Raw genomic sequence first — 22,897 nt, 5'->3', positions numbered from 1 at the left:
TCTCTACAGATTTATTATAAGTAGGTATAGATAGTCTAACACCCAGACCGGTCACAAAAATTAAAATGCATCATTTCAATTTCTGCCCGGCCGAGAATCGAACCCGGGACCTCTCGGCATAGTAGTCCGTTCTGAACCACTACACCAAACGGCAGACAAATACATACCCATGACAATTAACACATTTTATTTTTTTCATTAAAACATTTAACTGATGATACAATAATTGATGTGTCCACGTGGGAATGTGTCTGATTGAAAATGTGTCCCGTTGAAATTGTGTCTCATTGGAACCAAATCATTCTATCTACTAATACATGGGACTAGGATAGTCATTATTGTCAGTTAGTGTGGGTGGTTGGTGGTGTATAGTATTGACTTGATATTAATCAATAAAACAACAATTTTTTCCATATTAATTGAGATCTTTATTTTGGCTCTATAAAGAAATGATCACTTAGTACTAACTGAAGGTACAATATTCAAGTCAAGTAAAAATACATTACCTACGACTGTGGATTACTGCAGATTCTTTTCACGTCAAGATATTAGTACATTTATTACTTTGCTCAAAAATGAAATAGACCAAGTTAACATCACAGAAATAGTCAATAGTCTGATGACAAACTGATTATCTTACAAAATAAAATACATAAAATAAATATAATTTACACAATACTTTCATAAATGCTCACTTAATTAGTACAAAAGAAAATGAAAGATTGCATTAAGTAACAAAATAATAATTATTTCATTATTAATTAATAAGGAATCTGGAGTTTTCCTTTGAAATGTTAAATTTCAAAAGATGTGCAATCATATGCATACCTACTTAACGTACACCAGTTACAAAATCTTACTTTAAAAATATCTTGATTCAAATTAATATTTTGCAAGGAAACAATAATTATTATTATTTACATAGTCTCGACTTATTTTTCAATGAAATACTTAATCTACGTGATGTGTATGTAGTGAAGTACTCAATACAACTTAAAATAATATTATTAAGAAAAGTGTAATTAACAACAAAAAACAATACACAAAACATAATTCATAATAATATGAAAAGAATTAAACATTTGATTTTAACATTAATATTTACTTTAAAATAAATTTTCAAGGATTGTAAGTATACATCATTATTCCACACGAGTGAAATTACGATGTACACTGATGTTATTTAGGAAATGTAAAGAAATGGAAACACTAGTTGACAATAGCAATTACAATTGAAAAAGACTACAATAAGCTTATACCATCAGCGCTCCGAGCAGACAAAGTACATAAACCCTGTCTGATTCCATCATAATGCTCGCTATCCTTATGTTTAAATCCCTGTTTTCTCATTATAGTCTACTTTAATTTTTATATAGAAAAGAGATGAACCCAAAAACGATTAGGACTAGATGGATATCAGTAGTTTCATTATAATGCACATTTTACCCCACCGAAAGCTCAATGCTGAAATCAATGTACCCCATGGTGTGTTATAGACTGAAAAAATCGTAATGAAACAAAGATACTCATTTAGTCCCAATTGATTATGAGTTGGACCTTTTCTTTTCGAAGATAAAATTTTATAAAATGTATATAGTTTACATCACATTTTAACCAATATTATTACAAAATAGAAAATAAATCAAGTCATTTTGAAATACTCCATGATAAAATGTCAATGTCAATAAATCGATAATAATTACATTTAGAAGAATGTCAACATCATAATTAAAATTAATTACAATAAGTATGAAAAAATATCTCGGGGTCAAATAAAGTTGTCCTTCGTGATAGTCCAATAGTCGGACAGGACATATAACATTATTAATTACCAACTCATAATAATAAAATTAAAAAGAAACCTTCTTTCGAGAATGAATGATTCTTGATTTTGAGATTTTTGTCATCCTTATCTCCTGTGTTAAAAACAAATTAAACACTGCTTCTTCTCCACTGATTTTAACGTCAATAGGTTTTGTCCTCCACGAGTTGAATTGTGGACCAATATGATATTACAATACCAATCTACTCCTACTGAATTCGTATCGTAACGAGTGCTATAGGCCTAAGATGCGCGCCGTGATAACTTTTATCGACGTCAATTTGTATGGGCAAAATCGATAAAATGGCGTGATAACCGCCTATCACGGCGCGCATCTTAGGCCTACTGAACGCCAATTATTACTTTTTAACAACGCATGATGCGCATGTGTATCTTGGAATCTTAAGGTGGAGGAAAAGACGATGGTAAAGAATATCGTATTTGAAGTGAGCGAATCATTCATTACCGAAAAAGGAGCGTGGGAGAAGGCTCGGCAACAGCCGAAAATTGAAAGATAATCCAATTTTGTAGCTCCGCTTGAGTGGCAAATCCAATCGATGTTATACATTTTTAAGAAACCAAATAAAATTCTAACATTATAGGACAGTTTAAAATCATTTTCTCTTCTACTACTTGAGTAAATTATTTTAAACTGACAATTACATAAAACATCCGATTGCGAATGGACGGCAAATAACGTGTCCATGTTTAGATAAACCAGAGGTTTACTGTAATAAAGCTGTCAGTTTAATATAATCGACCCTAGACGAGAAAAATGATTAAACAATCCTAATTATATGTTTTCACGATATACGTGAAAACTTTACATAAACTTAGGCAACATGTACATAAAATTCAAGCGGGCAAATCAAAATTCGACACATGAATTTGAGGCACATGCGTCGGGTCTATCTTGGGCGTTGTCTTGTAGTCGCATATGCCCAGTTCCTTGAGCTTCCACTCCCATCCCATCATCTGGACTGCGTGCAGAGTCTCTGCTTCCGTGTGCTGGCGTCGAAGCATGCCGACCTGTGGCCACCAAGCCAAGTTAGCATCTCTAGTAAAAAGCCCAAGGACCGACCAGCTAATGAAAGGGATTCTCAGCAAATTATACCACAATGAAACAGAAAGTCAAGTAAAATGAGGACCACACCAATAAACTTAAAGCATGAAAATGGATCCTATATTGTCTCTTGGATATTGACAGTTTTGGATTGCACAAATATAATAAGTTTAACTAAACCCAGCACAGGAAACTAGAAAACGTGAAAGTTGTTTTTGAATGATCCACGCGTACGAAGACGCGGGCGGTCGCTAGTATTTTGTTTTTGTTGACCTTTGGGCCGAACACAATGAAGTCGATTAAACTGTTTGCTGTGAGACTTACTTTAATCTTTTCCCACTTGTCGTCGACTTCCTGCAGCCAGGAGTTGATCTGTCTGCCGTTGCAGCGGGATCGTTGCGCGTTCCGTTTCTCCTCCTGCTCGGGGGCCAACACGTTGTACACCTCGTTGTCACGCAGCATTGTGCACACGGAGAAAGGAAGAGCCTGCAATGTAAAGCATTGTAGTTTAACGTCCAGTGATGAAATTTTTTCTGTACTATTGTATTACACACACATACTGCACTTTTAAATTAGACATTTTGAGGAGGACGTACAACTGTTGGTAATAATCATTTACATTCCAATGCAGTTGTACAAAAATTTATAAATAATACCATTTTGCGTTTGAAGTCTTGCAAGCGGACGACTAAACCTCTAATTTGATCACGTTCACGTATCATCAAAATATTTTTCTTTGTATTTAGATTGTTCCATGAAGTTATCGTTTAAGATTTCATTATACAGCTAATTTCAAAGAATAGATAAATGATGACCAGACAAACAAGTTCTAATGTTACGATATCTGTTATTGACCGTTTTCCCATTAGGGTATAGCTTCATATTTCTTTCTGATTTGCGTCGCTAGCCAAAAATGCTGATGAGGTTACAAGTGCAATCGGTTATGTAAGTAAATGCATTTATTGCGCAATAACTATGAAAAATAAACATGTTTCATATTCGTAAAAAGGTACTACAGTTCTCCAAAATTTTAATATTATTTTATGGAGTAAACTTACTTGATTCGCAACGGCACGCTCGGCGCGCCCGTGCACCCTCAGAATCTCTTGTTCGACAGCCAGCACAAGTTTTTCTTTCTCCACCAGGTGTTGTATACGCAGTCGAGTTCTAAACAAACATTTACTGATTTAAAAACACATAAAACTCATTTATTTTTGCAAATAGGCTTTTAAAAAGCACTTTTACACGTCCCAATATTAATCCTACCACTGCTTCGGGACAATAAATGGGCCAGTGCTGAGAAGAAGCAGCGCAAGAAACTCAGTCACATTTACTAGCACAACATACATTATTATTCAATTTCAAGAAAGGGCATTTCTTTGGTTAAATTCAGATATTTCAACCAATCACAATCACTATGACTGAGATTGAATCTAGTTTTGAACGTTATTTTGTAATATGGATAGGTTTTACCTTTCTTTTTCCTGGGTCGTAAATTCGTTGACCATCTGAGATGGGAGGTTGATTGGTATCTCGATCTGAGGCTCAGGATTCACATTGCTTTGGAGCGTGTAAGTGCAGCGATTCATCAGGTATTTGTTGAAATCCTTTGGCGGCTTCGGCTTCACAGGGAATAACCCCTTTTGACGCTTATCAATCTACAGGGAAATACGAATATTATGCCATGATATATCGTCGTAAATCATTGCACACCAACACAGAAAAACTTACAAGTTTTTTCGTGTTTCTGAAACATTAAGCAGAGTTAAATACATTTGATTCCACTATCACATGCATTACCTAGTCCCAAAACAAAGTAAAGCTTGTACAGTGGCGACTAGGTAACATTGATTTATTTTGTGTTTAATTTGAACCGATGAAAACAGTGATGCATTTTTATCATAACCATCACCTTGCAGACACCAAACAGTCCGTCAAGATGAGTGAATTAGTTTTTGGGCATTACTGAGTAAGAAAACAATTATACCTGTTTACGAATATGCAGATACATTTGATAAGGGTTCGAATGGGTTATGTTGTGACTAGCAGAGCTGCTCTCGGACGCGTCGTTCTTCGAATTGTCCCGCGAGTGGCTGTCCTTAGAGGCTTTGATCTTCCTCTTCCTCGGGTGTAGTTCTACCGATGTATCTGGGCACATATTGAACCAGTGAGCGTTGTAATGTGAATCATTGAGCTCGCGTAATCTCTCAAAAGTTAGGGTCTAAAATGACTAGAACGTACTTGACTCAGATCTCCCGCCGCCCGTCGAGTGGTCTGCATCCTGCCCCTAAAACAAATAAATCTGATATAAAATCTGCAAGATTGGATTGATGTCCAATATAACATTTTCAAAGCAATCTTATAAAACTAATTTATATTAAATTCTAACCTTCGATCGTGCCTGTTGAGACAGACATGTAAAACAAAAAAAAAGACAAAATATGTTAATCATATTTTGCAACGGAATAGATAAAGTATCAAACTGAATACAAACTACTTTGTATACTAAAGACTTCCTGGCACAATTAACCGTTCACCCCATTACACTTATTTGTCTTGTTTATGTTTGTTACTTAGATATTAGTTTATTAGATACTAGGTCATGTGACGGCGAAGTGGATCGGTTTGAACGCAAGTCAAGGGTTTGTTATCCGCTTGGGACAAGTAAAAAACGATTGTTTGAAATGGCTTGTGTAGTAGGACAACGATCATACAAAAATCCGTTGTGTGATAACTATGTTGTATCACGACGATCTAATTTAGGTTTTAGGTAGGTTTTTCGTTCTATTACGTATGTGTATATTATGCTGACTAAATAATTTTGATAACAAAATGTTTTTTTTTAATATTCGCAATTTTTTATGTAATGGTTCGTTTGATGATATTTGCAACAGTGTTTTCGAGCATTTATATTTCATTACACCCAAATTATCACGTTTAAAAAAGGGCTGTATAATTTAAAAAGTGATGATTAATTGTACGACTAGTTGCATAAAACGCCAAACCTGTGTTGTAATCTGTTGCGGACGACTCCTGGCTCAACGCATTCCGGTTAATTGTGCCGGTGAAGGTTTTTAATTAAAAATCACTTACAGAGCCGGATGGTGTGGGACTTTTATTGGAATTCAAAGCCGAGTGACTCTGTCCCCCCCGGCCGTCAGAGCCCGTGTGCGGGGACGCTCTCTCCTTGTCCTTATCACCATCGTTTGTCCTATGCGAACGCAGTACCCTTTGTCCAGCCTTAAGAAAAAATATTTCGTTGAACAATATTCAATGTGCAAGGACAATCTCTCAACACAGGAAAATAAAAAGCTAAGACTCATATTCGCTTCAAAATAATCATAATAGACAGTGATGCTTTTTCGATCGAACATATACATTCAACATTATGACCAACAGATCATTCACATTTGAACAGCTAACCCGTTACAACAAGCCGTTGAACACAGATAACCAATGCACAACTACAACTAACGAATTACATTTAACGGAGGATAGGATTAGTATTTCAGTCAAAATAATAATGAATCAGCATGCTGAAATATATTTTATAATCATAAATCAGTTGTAAATGAAGACAGATAAGTGACAAAGCAGGGAAGTAAATGTCGGCTGCTTTTCTTTTCCGGCATTATGTGTACAAAATAAAGAAGAAACGTTACATAACATCAAACATCCAGTTTCACACAAGAGTGAATGTTATAGTGAAAATGATTGCTACTTGCTTGTCGTCGCGTTGGCTTGAAAAGATAAAATTTCACCGTCTTAATTTCCTTATAGAGCTCTGTATGTGATATACGCAAAAAATAAACGACTATTCCAGTAATGTAATAATTATGATAAACACTAACATATTGTTGCCTTTTAATGTGTACTTGTCATCTCGGTTCGCGTGACTTACCTTTCCGCCTTCGCCCGAGCGCTTTTCCTCGCATATTCCATCGGAGCTGTCGGAGGTCTGGCCGGCGTCGGCGCTGGTGCAAGGGATGACGTAGGGCAAGGTGGACACGCTCCCGCGTCCCTTGCCGCCGCCGCGCTGGCCGGAACCCCCTGTGGTGGCAAGCTCCGTTAGAACACACACTTGAACACCAAACTACACATCCAGTTCACACCGAGCACGTCACGAGGAGGGGGTCCACAACACTGGGATTATTACTCAACATACCATCACCTTCTTGCTCATTCCTGTTTCCTGAGTTACTGGCCCCTCCCGGGATGACGATCTTGAGCGGCGGCACCTTGGGCGCGGCGGTCTCGCTCTTCGGCTCGTCCCCGTCGTCCGTGTTGTCTTTCCCGTGCGGCTTCGGGCTCGCCACGGGGCTCTTCCTGTCTTGCTTGCTCGACTGTCCCGAGCTCTTCGACCCAGAGGATTTACCCTTGAGAGTACAAACGCACATTTAATACACGGTTTTAGAAGTACATTCATAAAGGTAAGCGGACGCCGAAGACTTGATGGTGTCAGGACTGGTGTCCTCCTCCTCTCCATCGTCGCCTGTTAACTTTGTTACCTGATGAGTGCCCTGTGTGCTGACCTTGCCGCCGCCTTTGCCCTGGGATTGCAGACCTTTGGAGCTGGAGCTGCTCTTGCTCGAGCTTTGCGAAGAGCTGCCCTTGCCTAGCTGTGACACGCCGGTTTTGCTCGCCGGGCCCGGTGGTTTGGAGCCGGTGAGAACCCTGCGTAAGGAAGCATTCTTGGTTCTACTGAAATGTTTATAAAACCAAAATATTCTTCATGAAACATCTTAATGATTGAGATCATCTTGCCGTGCCTTGGAAGATAGTTGTTATGTTGATAAAATATGATTATTAACAATAAAAATTTAGAGTCACTTGGCTAGAACATTATGGAAAATTAACTTACCGCCCGGGGCCGCCTCGAGCTACCGGAGCCGGCTTTGCCATGGGTTCCTTGTCGTCATTTTCTTTCCTCTTCTTCCTCTTGGAGACCTCATCTTCCGCTGCTTCCGCCTCTTGACTCTCGTCGCCGTACGTTTTCTTAGAAGACCCACTGGACTCATCTTGAGTAGAGGACACAACTCCACTACTAAGTTGGGCTCCTCCTATTCATGCAACAAGTAATAGTACTAATTAGTAGAGATAAACAATGTTAAAAGAGCTAAATAGGGTTAAGTCAATATATCATGATGGAGATAATACAATAATTAAGTGAATTAATAGCACCATTGACTGTTTTTTTATTTAAGTAAGCTATTTTTTCTTTGTTGTTTTATCTCACTAATTAATAGATTTATTTTCATCAGTAGAAAGGAAAATTTGAAAAAGATGTGAGGATATAATTACAAATCATACTTGCTCTAGCATGAATGAAAGTGTACAAAGTTTATAATAATGAAAAAAGAAATAACACATACCCGAATTTTTACCATCTCTACTGTCAGCACTACTCTTATCCTGTGAAGAATTCTCCTTGCTATCGAAGTGTTCGCCCTGGGCTAGGCCGTCCATGTTGCTGCGTTTGCTTGAGCTGTCACTGTGTGAACTTGCATTGCCACCTTTCTTGCCACTGTCATCCCTTGATCGACTTGAATGTGATGATCTCGCGCTATCTGCATAATAATACATATTGTTCCACGTTACATGCATCAAATGGCATATAAAATTTTCACTGTGGAATATAAAGCAATTTCTCAATGCCAAATCACATTAACCCCGATAGACTTCAGATATGTGAATGCATTTAATGTTGTGATAATATATTATTTTATCTCCAATGTTTACAGAACTGGCTAGGTCATTGGACGATTTGTACAAATAAATCTCGGGTGCGAAGTAAAAAAATGCACTATCTATGATTACTGGTTAATATAACTGATTTACGTTATCTAACATTTACAATGGCTGTTGTACAGAAAACCATAGGAAGTTAACTCATTGCACTATTCTAAAACAATACCGTAACAAGAATTTTTTTGTCTGTAAATAAAAGTAAGATTAATGAATGCTACTGACAACGCCACTCTTGTAGCGGAGTTTTGGGCTGACACTGTATAGGTTTGTTGTCAACACTACAAGAAGAAGAATTATCTGATGGTCACTTTTAAGTTACCTAGGTTATCATGCTATAATTTATTTACAAAAATGAGCTGTAAATCAAATTTAGGTTCATTTTATTCTCTAAGTCCAGCAACTAGAATGTTGATATTTATTTCAATAATTTAAATAAACCCATTAGGTTGGATAGACATAAATAGGCGTAAAAATGTTTTATGTCTTTATGTGTGTATTGCTGTTGTGACCTTAATAAAATTAAGCTTACACTTAGCATGGAACCAAATGTTATTGTTCATATCTAATTTGGTGTAGGTAATCTTATTGGTGGTCTTTTTAAATAAAAATAAAATATATTTTTTTATAGTATTATGTTGGATTAGGTTAGGTTAGGTTAGGTTTTAGACTTTAAGTTCTAAATGGAAAAGGCATGTAAGAGATTATATTTTGTGTCTATGAAATGCAATTGTTTGCACTGTTTTTAGTCATGTTTGTAACTCACAAAATGTTATATCAGCATACCTATTAGTCATAATTCCTAAGTTAACTAAGGGTGCACAATCAGTAGCATCAAGCTAATTGTCCAAATGTTTTATCTGCATTTCCTGCATCTGACAATTAATCTGAAAATTAATACTGTGACATCACTTAAGAAAGGAAGAGAAAGAAAGAAAAGAGAAGTACATCATAAATATATCTATCTAATTTTAAGTTATTTTAGTATTATTGAAAAGGTACCAAGTGAAAAATAAAAAAACCATTATGAGACCATGTTTGTACACTATAATATCAGTGATCTAAGATAACCGAGTTAATTATTTGTTAATTGGAAATCTAAATAGTTTATGTGATCGATCGGCCGTTTGGTGTAGTGGTCTACTATGCCAAGAGGTCCCGGGTTCGATTCCAGAAATTGAAATGATGAATTTTAATTTCTGTGACGGGTCTGGGTGTAATATGTATAATATGTATGTATTTAATAAAAAAAAAAAGTATATAAGTAGTATATCCGTTAAGCTAGCACCCATAACACAAGCATTGAGTTGCTTACTTTGGGGATAGCTGGCGCTGTGTGCAATTGTCCAAAGATTATTATTATTATGTTTTCGAAATTTAGTAAGATTTTCTCAGATAGATGAGTATTTATCAAAGAACTCCTGATAATTAGTAAACAATCATAAAAAAACATATGAGCTTAGTGTAAGGGAAAAGAAATTGTAAAGGAATTTTAAAAATTATCGCGTCTGCCGGGTCATATATCGCTTCATATACAAAGTATTAGATCGGCGTGAATCATAGGCACCCTTGCACAAGCTAACAGGAATAAAATGTAGCAATAAATAACAATAGACTCCCTTTATTGTGCGAGGACGTCCTCCTTTGCATCTCACGACGTCCAACGCGTTTAGAAATTTTTACTGCCTCTTCACAAATATTTCCACAAAAACCGACGATAAATCGGTAGCCCGGACCGCCACGAAGTTAGGCGTTATGGGGCGGCCATCATTTGGCGACGGTGCAACAATACACGCCCAAGACGCCCCGTTTCATGTCAAACGTCGGTGAGATTTACCACTCGAATAGTTAAACCACCACACTTTCTCTAAGAATTTAGGTAATAATACATTTTTAATTAAATTGATGATGATATAAAAAATCAATAGGATTTTTGATTGTCGGACCCAAAATGTCAAGACGAACAGCGAAGCACTAGGGATGTTCGATGATCACAGATGTTAAGACAAACATCGAGAACTTAGGTTAATGAACTTTAAAAAATGGATTGTCTAGTAGGCATGGAAATGATTGCTATTTTTCATTCATTTTCATTTTATGAAATGATGATCTTTTTTCATACGATTTCACATGCGAAATTTCACAGGCAATGATTTTTATTCGCAGTGTTTTAATGTAGCTCTTTCATATAATGTGCTACTTTTAATGAAGTATGAATTATGATGAACGATTGCTAATTAGCTAAAATATGAAATGTAACAATATCTGTTTCATTTTATGTCGCACAACAAAAAACAACAAGTTTCACAGTACAGACCTATGAATGCAACAATCAATAACCGCGCGACTAGTGAAAAATCATTCATTTCATCTGCCTGCCTCATAATGAAATCATACGAATCATGACAAGGAAATCTAAACCTTACACCTTTGAGTTTAAAGTTCATATTTAAAATGCCCAGTTTCGTCCGTCATCACATCTCTTGTCCTTTTCTAACACGCAAATGATCAAATCATTCCTTCTTACTCGCTCGGTCGCTTCGCAGAGCTGCGCGCACGGACTTCGCTCGAATGAAAGAATGAAATTCATGTAGGCATGGAAATGATTGCTATTTTTCATTCATTTTCATTCTATGAAATGATGATTTTTTTTCATATGATTTCACATGCGAAATTTCACAGGCAATGATTTTTATTCGCAGTGTTTTAATGTAGCTCTTTCATATAATGTGCTACTTTTAATGAAGTATGAATTATGATGAACGATTGCTAATTAGCTAAAATATGAAATGTAACAATATCTGTTTCATTTTATGTCGCACAACAAAAAACAACAAGTTTCACAGTACAGACCTATGAATGCAACAATCAATAACCGCGCGACTAGTGAAAAATCATTCATTTCATCTGCCTGCCTCATAATGAAATCATACGAATCATGACAAGGAAATCTAAACCTTACACCTTTGAGTTTAAAGTTCATATTTAAAATGCCCAGTTTCGTCCGTCATCACATCTCTTGTCCTTTTCTAACACGCACATGATCAAATCATTCCTTCTTACTCGCTCGGTCGCTTCGCAGAGCTGCGCGCACGGACTTCGCTCGAATGAAAGAATGAAATTCATGTGATTCGTGATTTCATTGACTGTGAAATTATAGCAGTCTATGTGAAGTAAAATAGCAGGTGTGATTAATGAAATTAATTTCATATGATTTTTCACCTGCTATTCATGAAATGTTCCATGCCTATTGTCTAGTAGTCTTATTCACGTAACAAAAGTCTTGTTAACTTCGACAACAATTAAACACTGAGTTGCGATCCTATCGAGTAATCGTACTATCAAAATGAACCTTGTGAATACGGATTTAGAACTGTTTTTCAATGGGACGACGTAACTAAACTTCAATGACAACAAATCGCTGAGTTGCGATCATATCGAGTAATCGTTCTGTCAAAAATGAACCTTGCGAAAACGGATTTAGAACTGTTTTTCAATGGGACGACTTTGAACGTCAGCGAGATCTTGACTGTCAAAATACGTGAATCAGGCCACTGGAAGTTAGTCCGATTTGTGTCTTTTATCAGTAATTTTAAAGAGTAACGTAAGAGTATGAATGTCGATGTTCAGTCGATATTATTGTTATGAAGGTCATACCTTACTATACTAACGATGCTTAAACATGTTCTTATTTATTAACTATGTTTTGGTAAAAAGAATAAAGAGGTACAGGACTAGAATGCATGCCACAAATGATACACGACAATTTATTTATTTAAGCAAGAACAATTAAAAAAACATTTGACGTTATTTTTAAACGAATAAACATCGATAGTAACAAATATCGATACTTATTATAATCGTACATTGACATCCCTACAAGGAAGAAGACAGCAGCTTGACAGCTGTTGCGTTGCGCGTGGTTTTTTTTGTTCTATGTTGTCTATGAGGTTGTCTATGGTACCGACTACTGATGATTAGAGCGTGCATGACTGGAGACGGCATGCGGCCATTGCCTTAAGTTCCAATCGCGATTGCGATTGTAGGCACTGGAGCAAGTCTTAGTAATCACTCTTGTAGGGCACTCAATTTTTTTTGGTAGTAATGAAAAAAGATATTAATAAAATTACTAGGGTTCTCCATATAAGACACGTTTTTGGCCTTTTTTGTTATAGCCTGACCAGGAACATAAAAACCCTGGCATAGAGGCGCCTCAATTGCATTTGATAGTGCAACACTGAGTACAGTCGTACCTGTGTTAAATTAATAGGCTAACTTTATGTATCAGGATTCAGGATTACGGGCTAATTTGATATTTTCATAAATTAACGAAATAATATTATTATAGGTAACCTGATTTAAATAAATTAAATGAAACCATCAATCGAGCTAGTAGATTTATTTTATTATTCATCAATAATCAAATTCAGAACTTGAATATTCAACTGCAATGTCTGCTCATGAACGCTTCAAACTCGGTACTTCTTTCCNATATTATTATAGGTAACCTGATTTAAATAAATTAAATGAAACCATCAATCGAGCTAGTAGATTTATTTTATTATTCATCAATAATCAAATTCAGAACTTGAATATTCAACTGCAATGTCTGCTCATGAACGCTTCAAACTCGGTACTTCTTTCCCAATCCCATAAAATTCAACACTTAGAAAGTGACAAAATTTTTAAAATATGTAGTTGAAACAAACCACAGCTAATTTTCATAGTGGACTGTACTATACGATAAACATGTCAGTCAATTTGACAACCTTTGTCGGAAACATTATTCAATGAAAATATTGTCCGAACCCTTAGTATTTCTCTTCGACAAATACTTTAACACATTGTGAACCACTTTTCTTTCACGACTATAAAAATATTTTAGCAATTTAATTCATAAAACCAACTGCGCACATTTAAAATAAAGTTTGTTTACACTTTGACAGCAATAGACTGACATGCAAGGTGACATGTCAATGAAGTTTTCAGTTACTGTTGCCATTAAAAGAAATTAGTACCATTAGTTTTCCGCAACATGGCGAGGGTTTTTATGTTCCTGGTCAGGCTATAATTTACAGATTTACAATAGAACCGAACTTCGTCTGCGAATCCAACTCGCATGTTACAAAATTCATAATAAAGCAAACAACCTATTCTCATACCATATTTCTACCTTCGCAATGCCGATGTCTGTTATAAATAAAAATGCTGTCGCCAATGCAGAAATCTCAATGAAAACCGTATAAAAATTACTCAAATTATGTTTGGAGACAAAAGAGATCAAATTTTAATGTTTCATTCCATTTCCATTCTTTAATTGATAGATGCGTAGTTTTACGTCCCATCGTAAGTAAAAATCAATTGAGTTGCTCCGTTAATTCTGACGTCAACGCGGCACAATACCGCATGCGCTCTGCCCTCGCGAGATTGATCGACGCACTGCATCCGACCTGATTCCCAGAACACTCAACAAAATATGTAACTAATTTTTGCCCCAAGCTTTGCTTGCATGAATTTCGGTCTGACACAGAAATATTCTATCGTTCGCGTCCCCCTTTAAAAACAGGAATAAAAACTAGCTCGTTTTCCCTGGGTCTTAAACTATGTACAAAATTTCATCAAAATCAGTTCAGTAGCTTTTGTTTTTTTGTATAGTATAGTAGGTATAATAATGAGTATTGCATTGCATAGTGTTAGAGAGAGAAACAGAAATCCATCATAAAGGATAGTACATGTATGTAGGATTCTACTGCTAGGTATTGCAAATTAATATTTCCCGGCTGCAGCGCGATGGCTCTGAAACGCGACTAGACTATGAGTATTGAGTAGGTACCTACTTTGTTGTATTTCTTTCTTACAAAAGAAATACATACTTTTCTCAACAAATAGAAAAAATTAACATAGCTGATCTTGCAAAAAAATTGCCCACCTTATTGCCTTACTAAAATACAAGTTTACATGATTCTATTAGGTACATCTACGTACAAAATTTGTATATTATCAGAGATTGTGAATTTCTGAAACCAACATTTGAATGAATTCTGATTCTAATTTAAACAAAGTGTGTTTTTTATAAAGGAATACTACTTTCAAATTAAATTAAATACGTAAAAATATATTTTATTGACATGGTATTAGTTATATTTGAAAGGTATTGGTTTTATTAACCTTTAACTATAGTCGTGAAAAAATAATCACACTCCCATGGACGTCGGGTCTCACAGACCCCTATCTAAAATTCTTCATAATTTCATATTTGAACCAATTTGAATTTATCAAAGAGTTGATATATATCTAATAACTATTAATAAAGGATCTAGTAGTAAATGTAATCAATTTTCAATCATTATTTAATTATTTCTTGGCAAATTTAAAAAACATAGACATTTTTCAGTGTTAATTGACTTGGCATCACATAAAGGCTCCTCAATTACTGTCGATGAATAATAAATCAAACTAATATTTTTTTCCTTGTTAATTAATAACCGTGTAACATAAAAACATAAACAGAATTTCTGAAAGACATAATATAAAAATTTTGACAAGGGTTAAACTTACTAAAATTATAAACAGTGGCCTAGAACACTAAAGATAAATTATCTCTACAGGCATGTATCATCTTACTTTGAGAGCTTTGATAGGCAAAATATACACCATTCAGAATCGGAATCTGCAGCAATGGTACCTTCTAAGACATCTAAACTCAAAAGAAGGATCGTCTACAAGTAAAACCTTACTTCTGGAATGTTTCTTAGATAGTTGGGCTAATAATATAGCTGATGTACTCAGATACTTTCTACCATTATGTATTCTTAAACTAAAACAATTTACAACATAATATTATAATGATTTACTATAAAAATATTATAGTTGACAAGTCACATCCATACAAGTATGTTTGTATGAAAATTATAGTCATCGGGTCTCCCAGACCCGGATAAAATTTTGGGTGGTTATTACTCACGTAATAATTGCCGGAAGACGCGATTTTATGCCTCCTCGGTCCAAACACAGTTAAAACTGAAGCTACTGAGATGGTCAAGAGCAGCACGTGGCGGGAAGGTATTTAAACCGAGAAATTGAAAAGTGGGGTGGGCCTCTGAGACCCGACGTCCATAGTTAAAGGTTAAAGATATGATTTCGGGCCTAAGGGTGCCACGGTTGGCTAAAATGTAGTGTAACCATGATGTCCAATTTTCAACCACATTTTCGAGCAACTGGGACCAGGGTACATTTAGCATATAATTTTCCCCGGCAGTAGTTACTTATTAATATCATGGGAAAATATACCTTTTCTTCCCTATTCCAAGTATGGCATTATTGATTTTTACGTTTTGGATCGTTTAAAAAGCTAAAATGATTTGTATTGATTATTATATGGCTGTATTCATGTAGTTATAACAAAAAAAAAATTGGCCTTTCTCGACTTTTCTATAGCACTGTGACATCAGCTAATTTATAAAAGGTTATAATAAGAATTTACATAAATTTAAAATAAATAGATTCATGCAATTTCAATGTTGATTCAAAAGGCAACGTTGAATATTTATCAGTGTTATATTTTGTAGAAACTGTTTTAAGAGCTTTATCTTGTTATTTTAAAACTTGATAATTATTACATATTATAAACAATATGTCTGCCTCTGTGTGATGTCACAAATATCACTCATAACCAGTGTGAGTGCGAGAGAAAATGTGTTACGCACTGATTTATTATTACACCAAATAAATGAATTATTTCTATGAAAGATAATACACAGGTTATAATGAGATAAAATACAATTCTTTTATATACAGGCATGCATAATCTACCAACTTACCTCCATGAGAGCGCCCATGATGTCCGTGTTTCTTACTGTGACCATGACTTCTTGATGAGTGATGTGATGACCCAGACCGCTCACTACGATGATGTTTGGAACGTTTCTTCACTGGAGGGGGGCTGGGCGGGACTGGAGCGGCTAAATTATAAAATAGCGGGAAGTGAGTACATACGTCGCCAGGAAATCAGATGCGTAGTAAGATGTTAATGATGACTGATGGATACGTAACCTGGTTGGGCTTCTCGGGATGATATCTGCATCACGAGTGCTAGCTGTTGTCTCTCGGACATAGGAGCTAGGACTTGGATACGGGATGAGTCCCGCGAACGAGACGTCGACATCCTCCGGGCATACCAACGAGCCTACACACAAAAACTTAACTGAACACAAAAATAAACGCAAAACATCAACACAACAAGAGTGTCTGCGACTATTAGGCGCCAATTGTTAGCGACAATCTGTAAAATAAATTTTACCTTATTGTTTCCCGGGTTAAAAAGGAATGGTTACAAGTTCAACACAGCGCACTTGTATTTAGTGATTTAAGGACTGATAAATTATTGAGTGTTAATCATTTTCTGGTTTTTATTCCAGATTTTTTAAGAAATCAAGTGCGAAACTCACACAAAATTACCACAAACAGACAGTTGTTTTTTTAACTCTTTTAGGCTTTGACCTTGGCTGTCGTACATATCTATATGAGTCCAACAAGAATCATTGGGTTAGATTTAATGTAAATAAAATATGTTAAATTCTCTTCGTACCTTTTTATTTAGTGTGTTTTAAGGTGAGACATATTGGTTCTTTTTTACTTTTGTTTTACCGAATAATTGCTTTGTTTGATACCAAGCCGTACAAAAAAATTAAAAAGGTATGAGTACTGTCATCTGTCAATTCTGTCATCCATCTGCCAATGTCAAAATCATTGCAAAAAAACTTTGGTTTTCGTTCCTCGGATTTTCGATGCCCTCGAAAAAAAACCCGAAAGCTACTTACTACTATTAAATAACATTAATCATGTGGCGACCAACGTTTACGATATTAAGGAAGCTGGTAATTCCATCCTTGAAGGAAAATGTTACTATTTCAAAAATATTATATTCTACAAAAAGCCGACTGCCGAAGTCAACGATGAAGCTGACCTTAGTCAGTGCCAGTGTCGGTGTCCTTATCGGTGCTGGATACGGAGGTTATACTCATTATAAAATTAATGCAAAGAAGTCATCGTTGCCTGTAGAAACTGAGGAGTTTGCTTTTCTGAAACACGCACCGGAATACCACCCTCAGTACAAAGTAAGTACATAACCTGGTCAGAGGGTAACCTCTTATCTGATAAAATCACACAAACCTAGTCTGTATTTATAAGACAATTATATTTTTATTTTATTTTATTTTATAAAAGTCTAAAAGCGTGTTTTAATTGATTCATGTGAAAATTTTTATGTGCAACTTTTTGCTGAGCGATGCAGACCTATGCTGAAATATATAATAATATTATAAAGCTGAAGTTTCTTTGTTTGGTTGTATGCACTAATCTTAGGAACTACTGGTCAGATTAGAAAAAATATTTTTGTGTTGGGTAGCCCATTTATCGAGGCAGACCATTTGATGGCACACTTAAACATCAGTACAGTCAATAAGGGCAGAGCAGCAGAGAATTATATTCCAAAAACGGCAAATATTATGCAAATTTATGATAGAAAATAAATGTGATGTAAATTTCTTGGCTTGGCCATTTCATGTACACTTGCACTGCGAACTTAATGATAAATACTTACTGGAGTAAAAACTATTGCACAGAACTTTTAAAGCAACATTGTTGTATTCTGATAAACTCTTTAACTTGTTGGCTATTAATAATTTAATTTTTATTATCTCATTTTGCTCTTACATCATAGGTTAAATAGGTACTTACCTACATAGATTCCATCTTATAATAAATTTTAAGCACTTGAGCCTGTCTATAAAAGAAAAACGTTTCATTTGTGCTGATGCGTTGATTATTATAAATGCAAAGCAGAGACAGCGGACAGCGAACTTAGTATTATTAATAATTATAACAAATGGTTTTATTTAAAAGTGTAAAATATTATGTCATGTCATGCATGAAACATCATTATGGGGGAAGTATTGTATTAAACAATAAAATATTGATCTACTATTTAAAAGTATTCATATAAGCATTGTTGGTTGCTTTTTGCGAAGGATACTTGCATGTATTGGATATCTATTCACAATTTGTGCATTGATGTTTCTTATAAGATAAATAAAACTAATATGAAAAAATTATACCTCCAATTGATATAAGGCTAAGAGAGTCAGATAGGTTTAATAGGTCAGTAGATTTTAAATCAGGAATAATTCCTACAAAAGATTTTATTGCTTTAATGGCTTCATTGCCCATTAAGACTCTCCTAGGTTTTCGACTTTGACAGAGTTGTGCTTAAGTGGCGGGGCCCCCGAAAGGGGCGTTTTTTCGGTTTTCCGGTTATACTGCGTAAAGGACTTACCCTATCGTAAAGTGGTCATCATGACGGTTGAAGGGCACAATTCTGCATTGAATAAGACCAAATTCATATGTTTCGGACAAACCATTCTCGTGCTTATTTTCGACAAAGTAGATAATGTGTGTATAATTAATAACCATCTCTTCGTCCAATAGCTCGTCACCCGCAGGCTCCCAAGCCTTGTAAAGGGCCGCCTAAACCAGCGTATCCCTGTCAAGGCTCGCGAGTTGGATTCGCTTATCCTTGTTCGTCACAGCCAATCCTTCTGCGGTTGCTGCACCTCTTTCTTGCACTCTCCTGAACGACTCTATGTTATCTACTATGGCTGCCCCTCTTTCTTGTACCCTATGCCTATGGCTCCTACGTATAAAGGCGAAACTGCCGCTTACGCCTTTTTCCAATTATTTAAGCAATGATTTCACTTTGCTCTAATGTATAACGTCAGTAAGAAAAAAAATTTTTTTTCTGTTAAATCTATATATATAAAAATGAAACCCGTTTCGCGTTGTCACGGCATCACGTGTGAACGGCTGAACCTATTTCGATAATTCTTTTTTTTAAATGTTTGTGGAAGTCCAAGGATGGTTCTTACGGAAAAAAATATTAAGAAAATCTCTACGCTAAGGCGGTACGAAGTTCGCCGGGTCAGCTAGTACAAAATAAAATTTTAGGCAAATAGGCTTATGTGCAAAACTACGCCACGTATAAAGCCCAATCATACGATTCGTCCATCTATACGAGTAGTTGCTTACATAAATATATATTTTTTATAATCCAAATCTTAAATAAAGCCATGAAAATATTTAGCAAATTGTTTTATTTATAAATTATGACACATTATATACCTAGTTATTTAATTTTTAGCGTTAAGAGTCGCATCACAAACTAATTTGAAAATTATAAATAACTTGAAAACATCGAACTGCCTAAGGCATCGTGGGTTCAATTCCCGCCTTAGGCAGTTCCATTTTTTCAAGTTATTTATAATTTTTAAAAATATGACATTATGTTAAAAGACCTAACTAAATCTCGAGCACAGTATATGGGCGTATTTGCGTTAAAACGTAATAACGATACATTAAACAACTTTTTCCTACTGATTTATTATTGATATAGCACATGATAACAATTAAAATAATTACATGCATAAATAAAGAGAGTAATCGCTTAAAATATTATATTTACGTTGTCATTTAAGTCTTTTTACGTTGAACAATATTACATGAAATTATAGAAATATGACGACGTAAAAGGGCAATGCGTAAAATCTCAAAATATATAAGAAAAATATAAAAATTGATAACAGCAGTAGCAAAAGCATTACATGTTAAGTCTAAATGTGAAATTTCATAAAATTAGTTTTAGTAGGTCAGAAGATATGACCCAAAAATATGGTTCTGGCCACTTAAATGGCTCTCCTGTAAAATCTATATTTTTTCACTTACGCCAGTATACGCAGGAGCCATCGGCCTGATCCAAGGTTCGACGCCAAAAACCCCCACCATTTAAGCACAACTCTGTTGAAGTCGAAAACCTAGGGAGTCTTTATGGGCAACCAATGAAGCCATTAAATCAATAACATGTTTTGTAGGAATTATTTCCGATTTAATTGATTTTGTGTTTAATTCTACTGGCCTATAAGTAATTTGTTTAAGAGTTGTTCAGCTAGTTAATTTATTTATTTATTTATTCACAACAACAACACTTCACTGTCATCACAGGACATCCCACTGCGTCTGCGACAGCGAAGACAACACATCAACATACACAACGTCAAATACAAAACTAGTAATCACCTGCATACAAACCTACACATAACATATAACAAATAATGATGCCTTTGTAAAATCACTCAGAGTACAAGAAAAAATATATTAATATTTCAATTAAACAAAATCTATCCAATACACTTCTGAATTTAATGGAAAACTTTGATAAACTGACCACAACACATTTGTTTCTTGTTTTTAGATTATCAACGAGACAGATAACAGCAATCTCCATTTAATATTATTCCAATACCGCACATGTCCATTTTGCTGTAAAGTGCGTGCCTATTTAGACTCGAGGGGGATAAGTTATGAAATAGTTGAAGTCGATGCAGTTTTGCGGCAGGCCATCAAATGGTCAGGATACAAAAAAGTGCCAATAGTTCTTGCAAAAGTTGATGGCGGTTATCAGGTAATTATAATATTAATAATAGTACTTACTCTGAAGTATTCATCCTGTAAAGAATTGGCAGATTTCCCCATGACTTCAAATTTCTTATTCCTTTGTACTGATAGCACTAATATTCGCAATAATGTTTCAGCAACTGTTGGATAGTACTGCGATAATATCTGTGCTGGAGACCTATTTGCGGGACAAAGCGTCTCAGCTGCAAGAGATAATAAAGTTTTATCCTGCCACAAAGTATGTGAATGACGATGGGAAAAGTACAACCGAGATTGCCAATAAATATTTCGTTATGCACAATGCGGTCGTCCCAGACGAACGAGAAAGAGCGATTGAGATGTAAGTATAGACTTTATGTCAAACGTTGACTAACAATAGAAATCTGTATGCGGAATAATTGAATAAATGTAAAATGACGTCACGGGAGTTAAAATTTGCATTAAGTATTATTATCCGAAGCGAAGTTGGCTGCAAATGTTCAGAATTGCAATATCAAAGAAATGAATTACCCTTTATCATTGACATATAAGTCTGACCTTCATTGAATAGTGAACCCAATTATGCAATTTAAGTTCAACTTTAACGCTACATACATTATCAAACAGATCTTTAATGCTATACAATGAAGGAAACCGGCGCGATAAGTGCTCTTAAACAAATGATTCTGGGCTTTGATTAACTGGTCAGGTCTGCAGTGATTTAAAACTGTACAATATTTTATGGACACATTTATGCTGGTATAAATTTTTCCTACTGCAATTCCATATAACGAGGGTTTTATGGCGCAATGGCACGTTACTCTTGACCTAAATCCTTGGTTCGAGTCCTTGTCGGGACTCTTGACATCATGATTTCGAACATTTTCAGGGAGGAACGCGAATGGAGACAATGGGCAGATAAGGTTCTAGTGCACACCTTGTCTCCAAACGTGTACCGTACTGCTGGGGAGGCTCTGGAGACCTTCAAGTGGTTCGAGGAGGCCGGAGGGTGGAAGCAATCTTTCCCCAGCTGGGAGTGCGCGTTGATGGTCTACGGAGGGGCAGCTGCTATGTGGATCATAGCCAAACGGCTTAAGAAGAGGTACAGTATTAATTTTATACATGTTAAATTTTCTTATCGGTCGCCTGTTTGGTGTAGTGGTTCGAAAAGGACTGCTATTCCGGAGGTAGCGGGTTCGATTCCCGCACAGTACAAACATTTATGTGCATGAACATATTAGTTTGTATTGGACTGGGTGTTTTCTATGTATAATATGTATGTATTTACAAACAAAAAGAATTTTAGAGCCATTACACAAAAATATTCCGCGCGAATTTAGCTACAAACTGTCAACGCAACGACAAAAGAGTAAAAAGAACGCCGAAATGGACAAAATAATCTTGAGCCGTGACCGTATTAAGACTTGATATAAGTTATTAATTTTAAGGTAGAATAAGGTATTAAAACATGATAAATTAATTTAAAATTTTAATAGAGTTTATTTGGTCTTTTAAAGATTTTTATACTTATTTCGATTAATAATGAAACACGAATAGGTATAATATGTAAAATATATTATATTAAGTACAAAATAAAGACAGTCACATAGTGAAAAAAATCTGCCCCCTTGCAGCTATCATCCAGGTCCATCATCGGACCCTGGATATCATTTACCTAGACGAAGTATTCGTCAAGGCGAATTACACAAGCCCAAACTCCATAGGGTTCTATTGTTTTGTTATGGAGTTGCAATGGAGGTGGCCATTGCAACTCCTCCAGATCT

The 22,897-nt window shown here is 35.5% G+C and overlaps 2 protein-coding genes across 17 annotated transcripts; one reads left to right on the top strand and one right to left on the bottom strand.

Moving 5' to 3' along the window:
* Positions 1-440: 440 nt before the first annotated feature.
* Positions 441-21,227, bottom strand: LOC114354120 (ankyrin repeat domain-containing protein 12). Of its 16 annotated transcripts, none has more exons than XR_003655987.1 (16): positions 21,171-21,227; positions 16,683-16,815; positions 16,451-16,591; positions 8,258-8,452; positions 7,747-7,945; positions 7,394-7,559; positions 7,057-7,261; positions 6,787-6,935; positions 5,979-6,125; positions 5,127-5,172; positions 4,873-5,033; positions 4,359-4,543; positions 3,944-4,052; positions 3,210-3,371; positions 2,170-2,851; positions 441-2,059 (listed from the first exon to the last, which is right to left on the bottom strand). XR_003655987.1 is itself a non-coding variant. In XM_028306383.1 (16 exons), exons 1-16 carry the CDS (start codon positions 21,210-21,212, stop codon positions 2,678-2,680), a joined length of 2,232 nt encoding a protein of 743 aa, XP_028162184.1. In that variant the 5' UTR covers positions 21,213-21,227; the 3' UTR covers positions 441-2,677. The 16 variants fall into 16 exon arrangements, 12 of the variants coding, with proteins under 12 accessions (XP_028162184.1, XP_028162203.1, XP_028162188.1 ...); XR_003655992.1 differs by having other exon boundaries at positions 7,418-7,559; XM_028306383.1 differs by adding an exon at positions 5,275-5,286 and having other exon boundaries at positions 441-2,851; positions 7,051-7,261.
* Positions 21,228-21,262: 35 nt separating this feature from the next.
* Positions 21,263-22,215, top strand: Su(P) (prostaglandin E synthase Su(P); the record flags this gene model as incomplete). Its single annotated transcript, XM_028306521.1, has 2 exons — positions 21,263-21,474; positions 22,003-22,215. Coding segments are annotated over exons 1-2 (425 nt in total), but the record flags the coding sequence as incomplete, so codon positions are not given.
* Between the last annotated feature and the right edge of the window lie 682 nt (positions 22,216-22,897).

This window comes from Ostrinia furnacalis, unplaced genomic scaffold (assembly GCF_004193835.3).
Source record: "Ostrinia furnacalis isolate ACB-3 unplaced genomic scaffold, ASM419383v2 OfSCF0188, whole genome shotgun sequence".
Lineage (NCBI taxonomy): Eukaryota > Metazoa > Arthropoda > Insecta > Lepidoptera > Crambidae > Ostrinia > Ostrinia furnacalis.
Note: the sequence above shows the minus strand (reverse complement) of the source record. Positions and strands in the feature narration are given on the sequence as shown.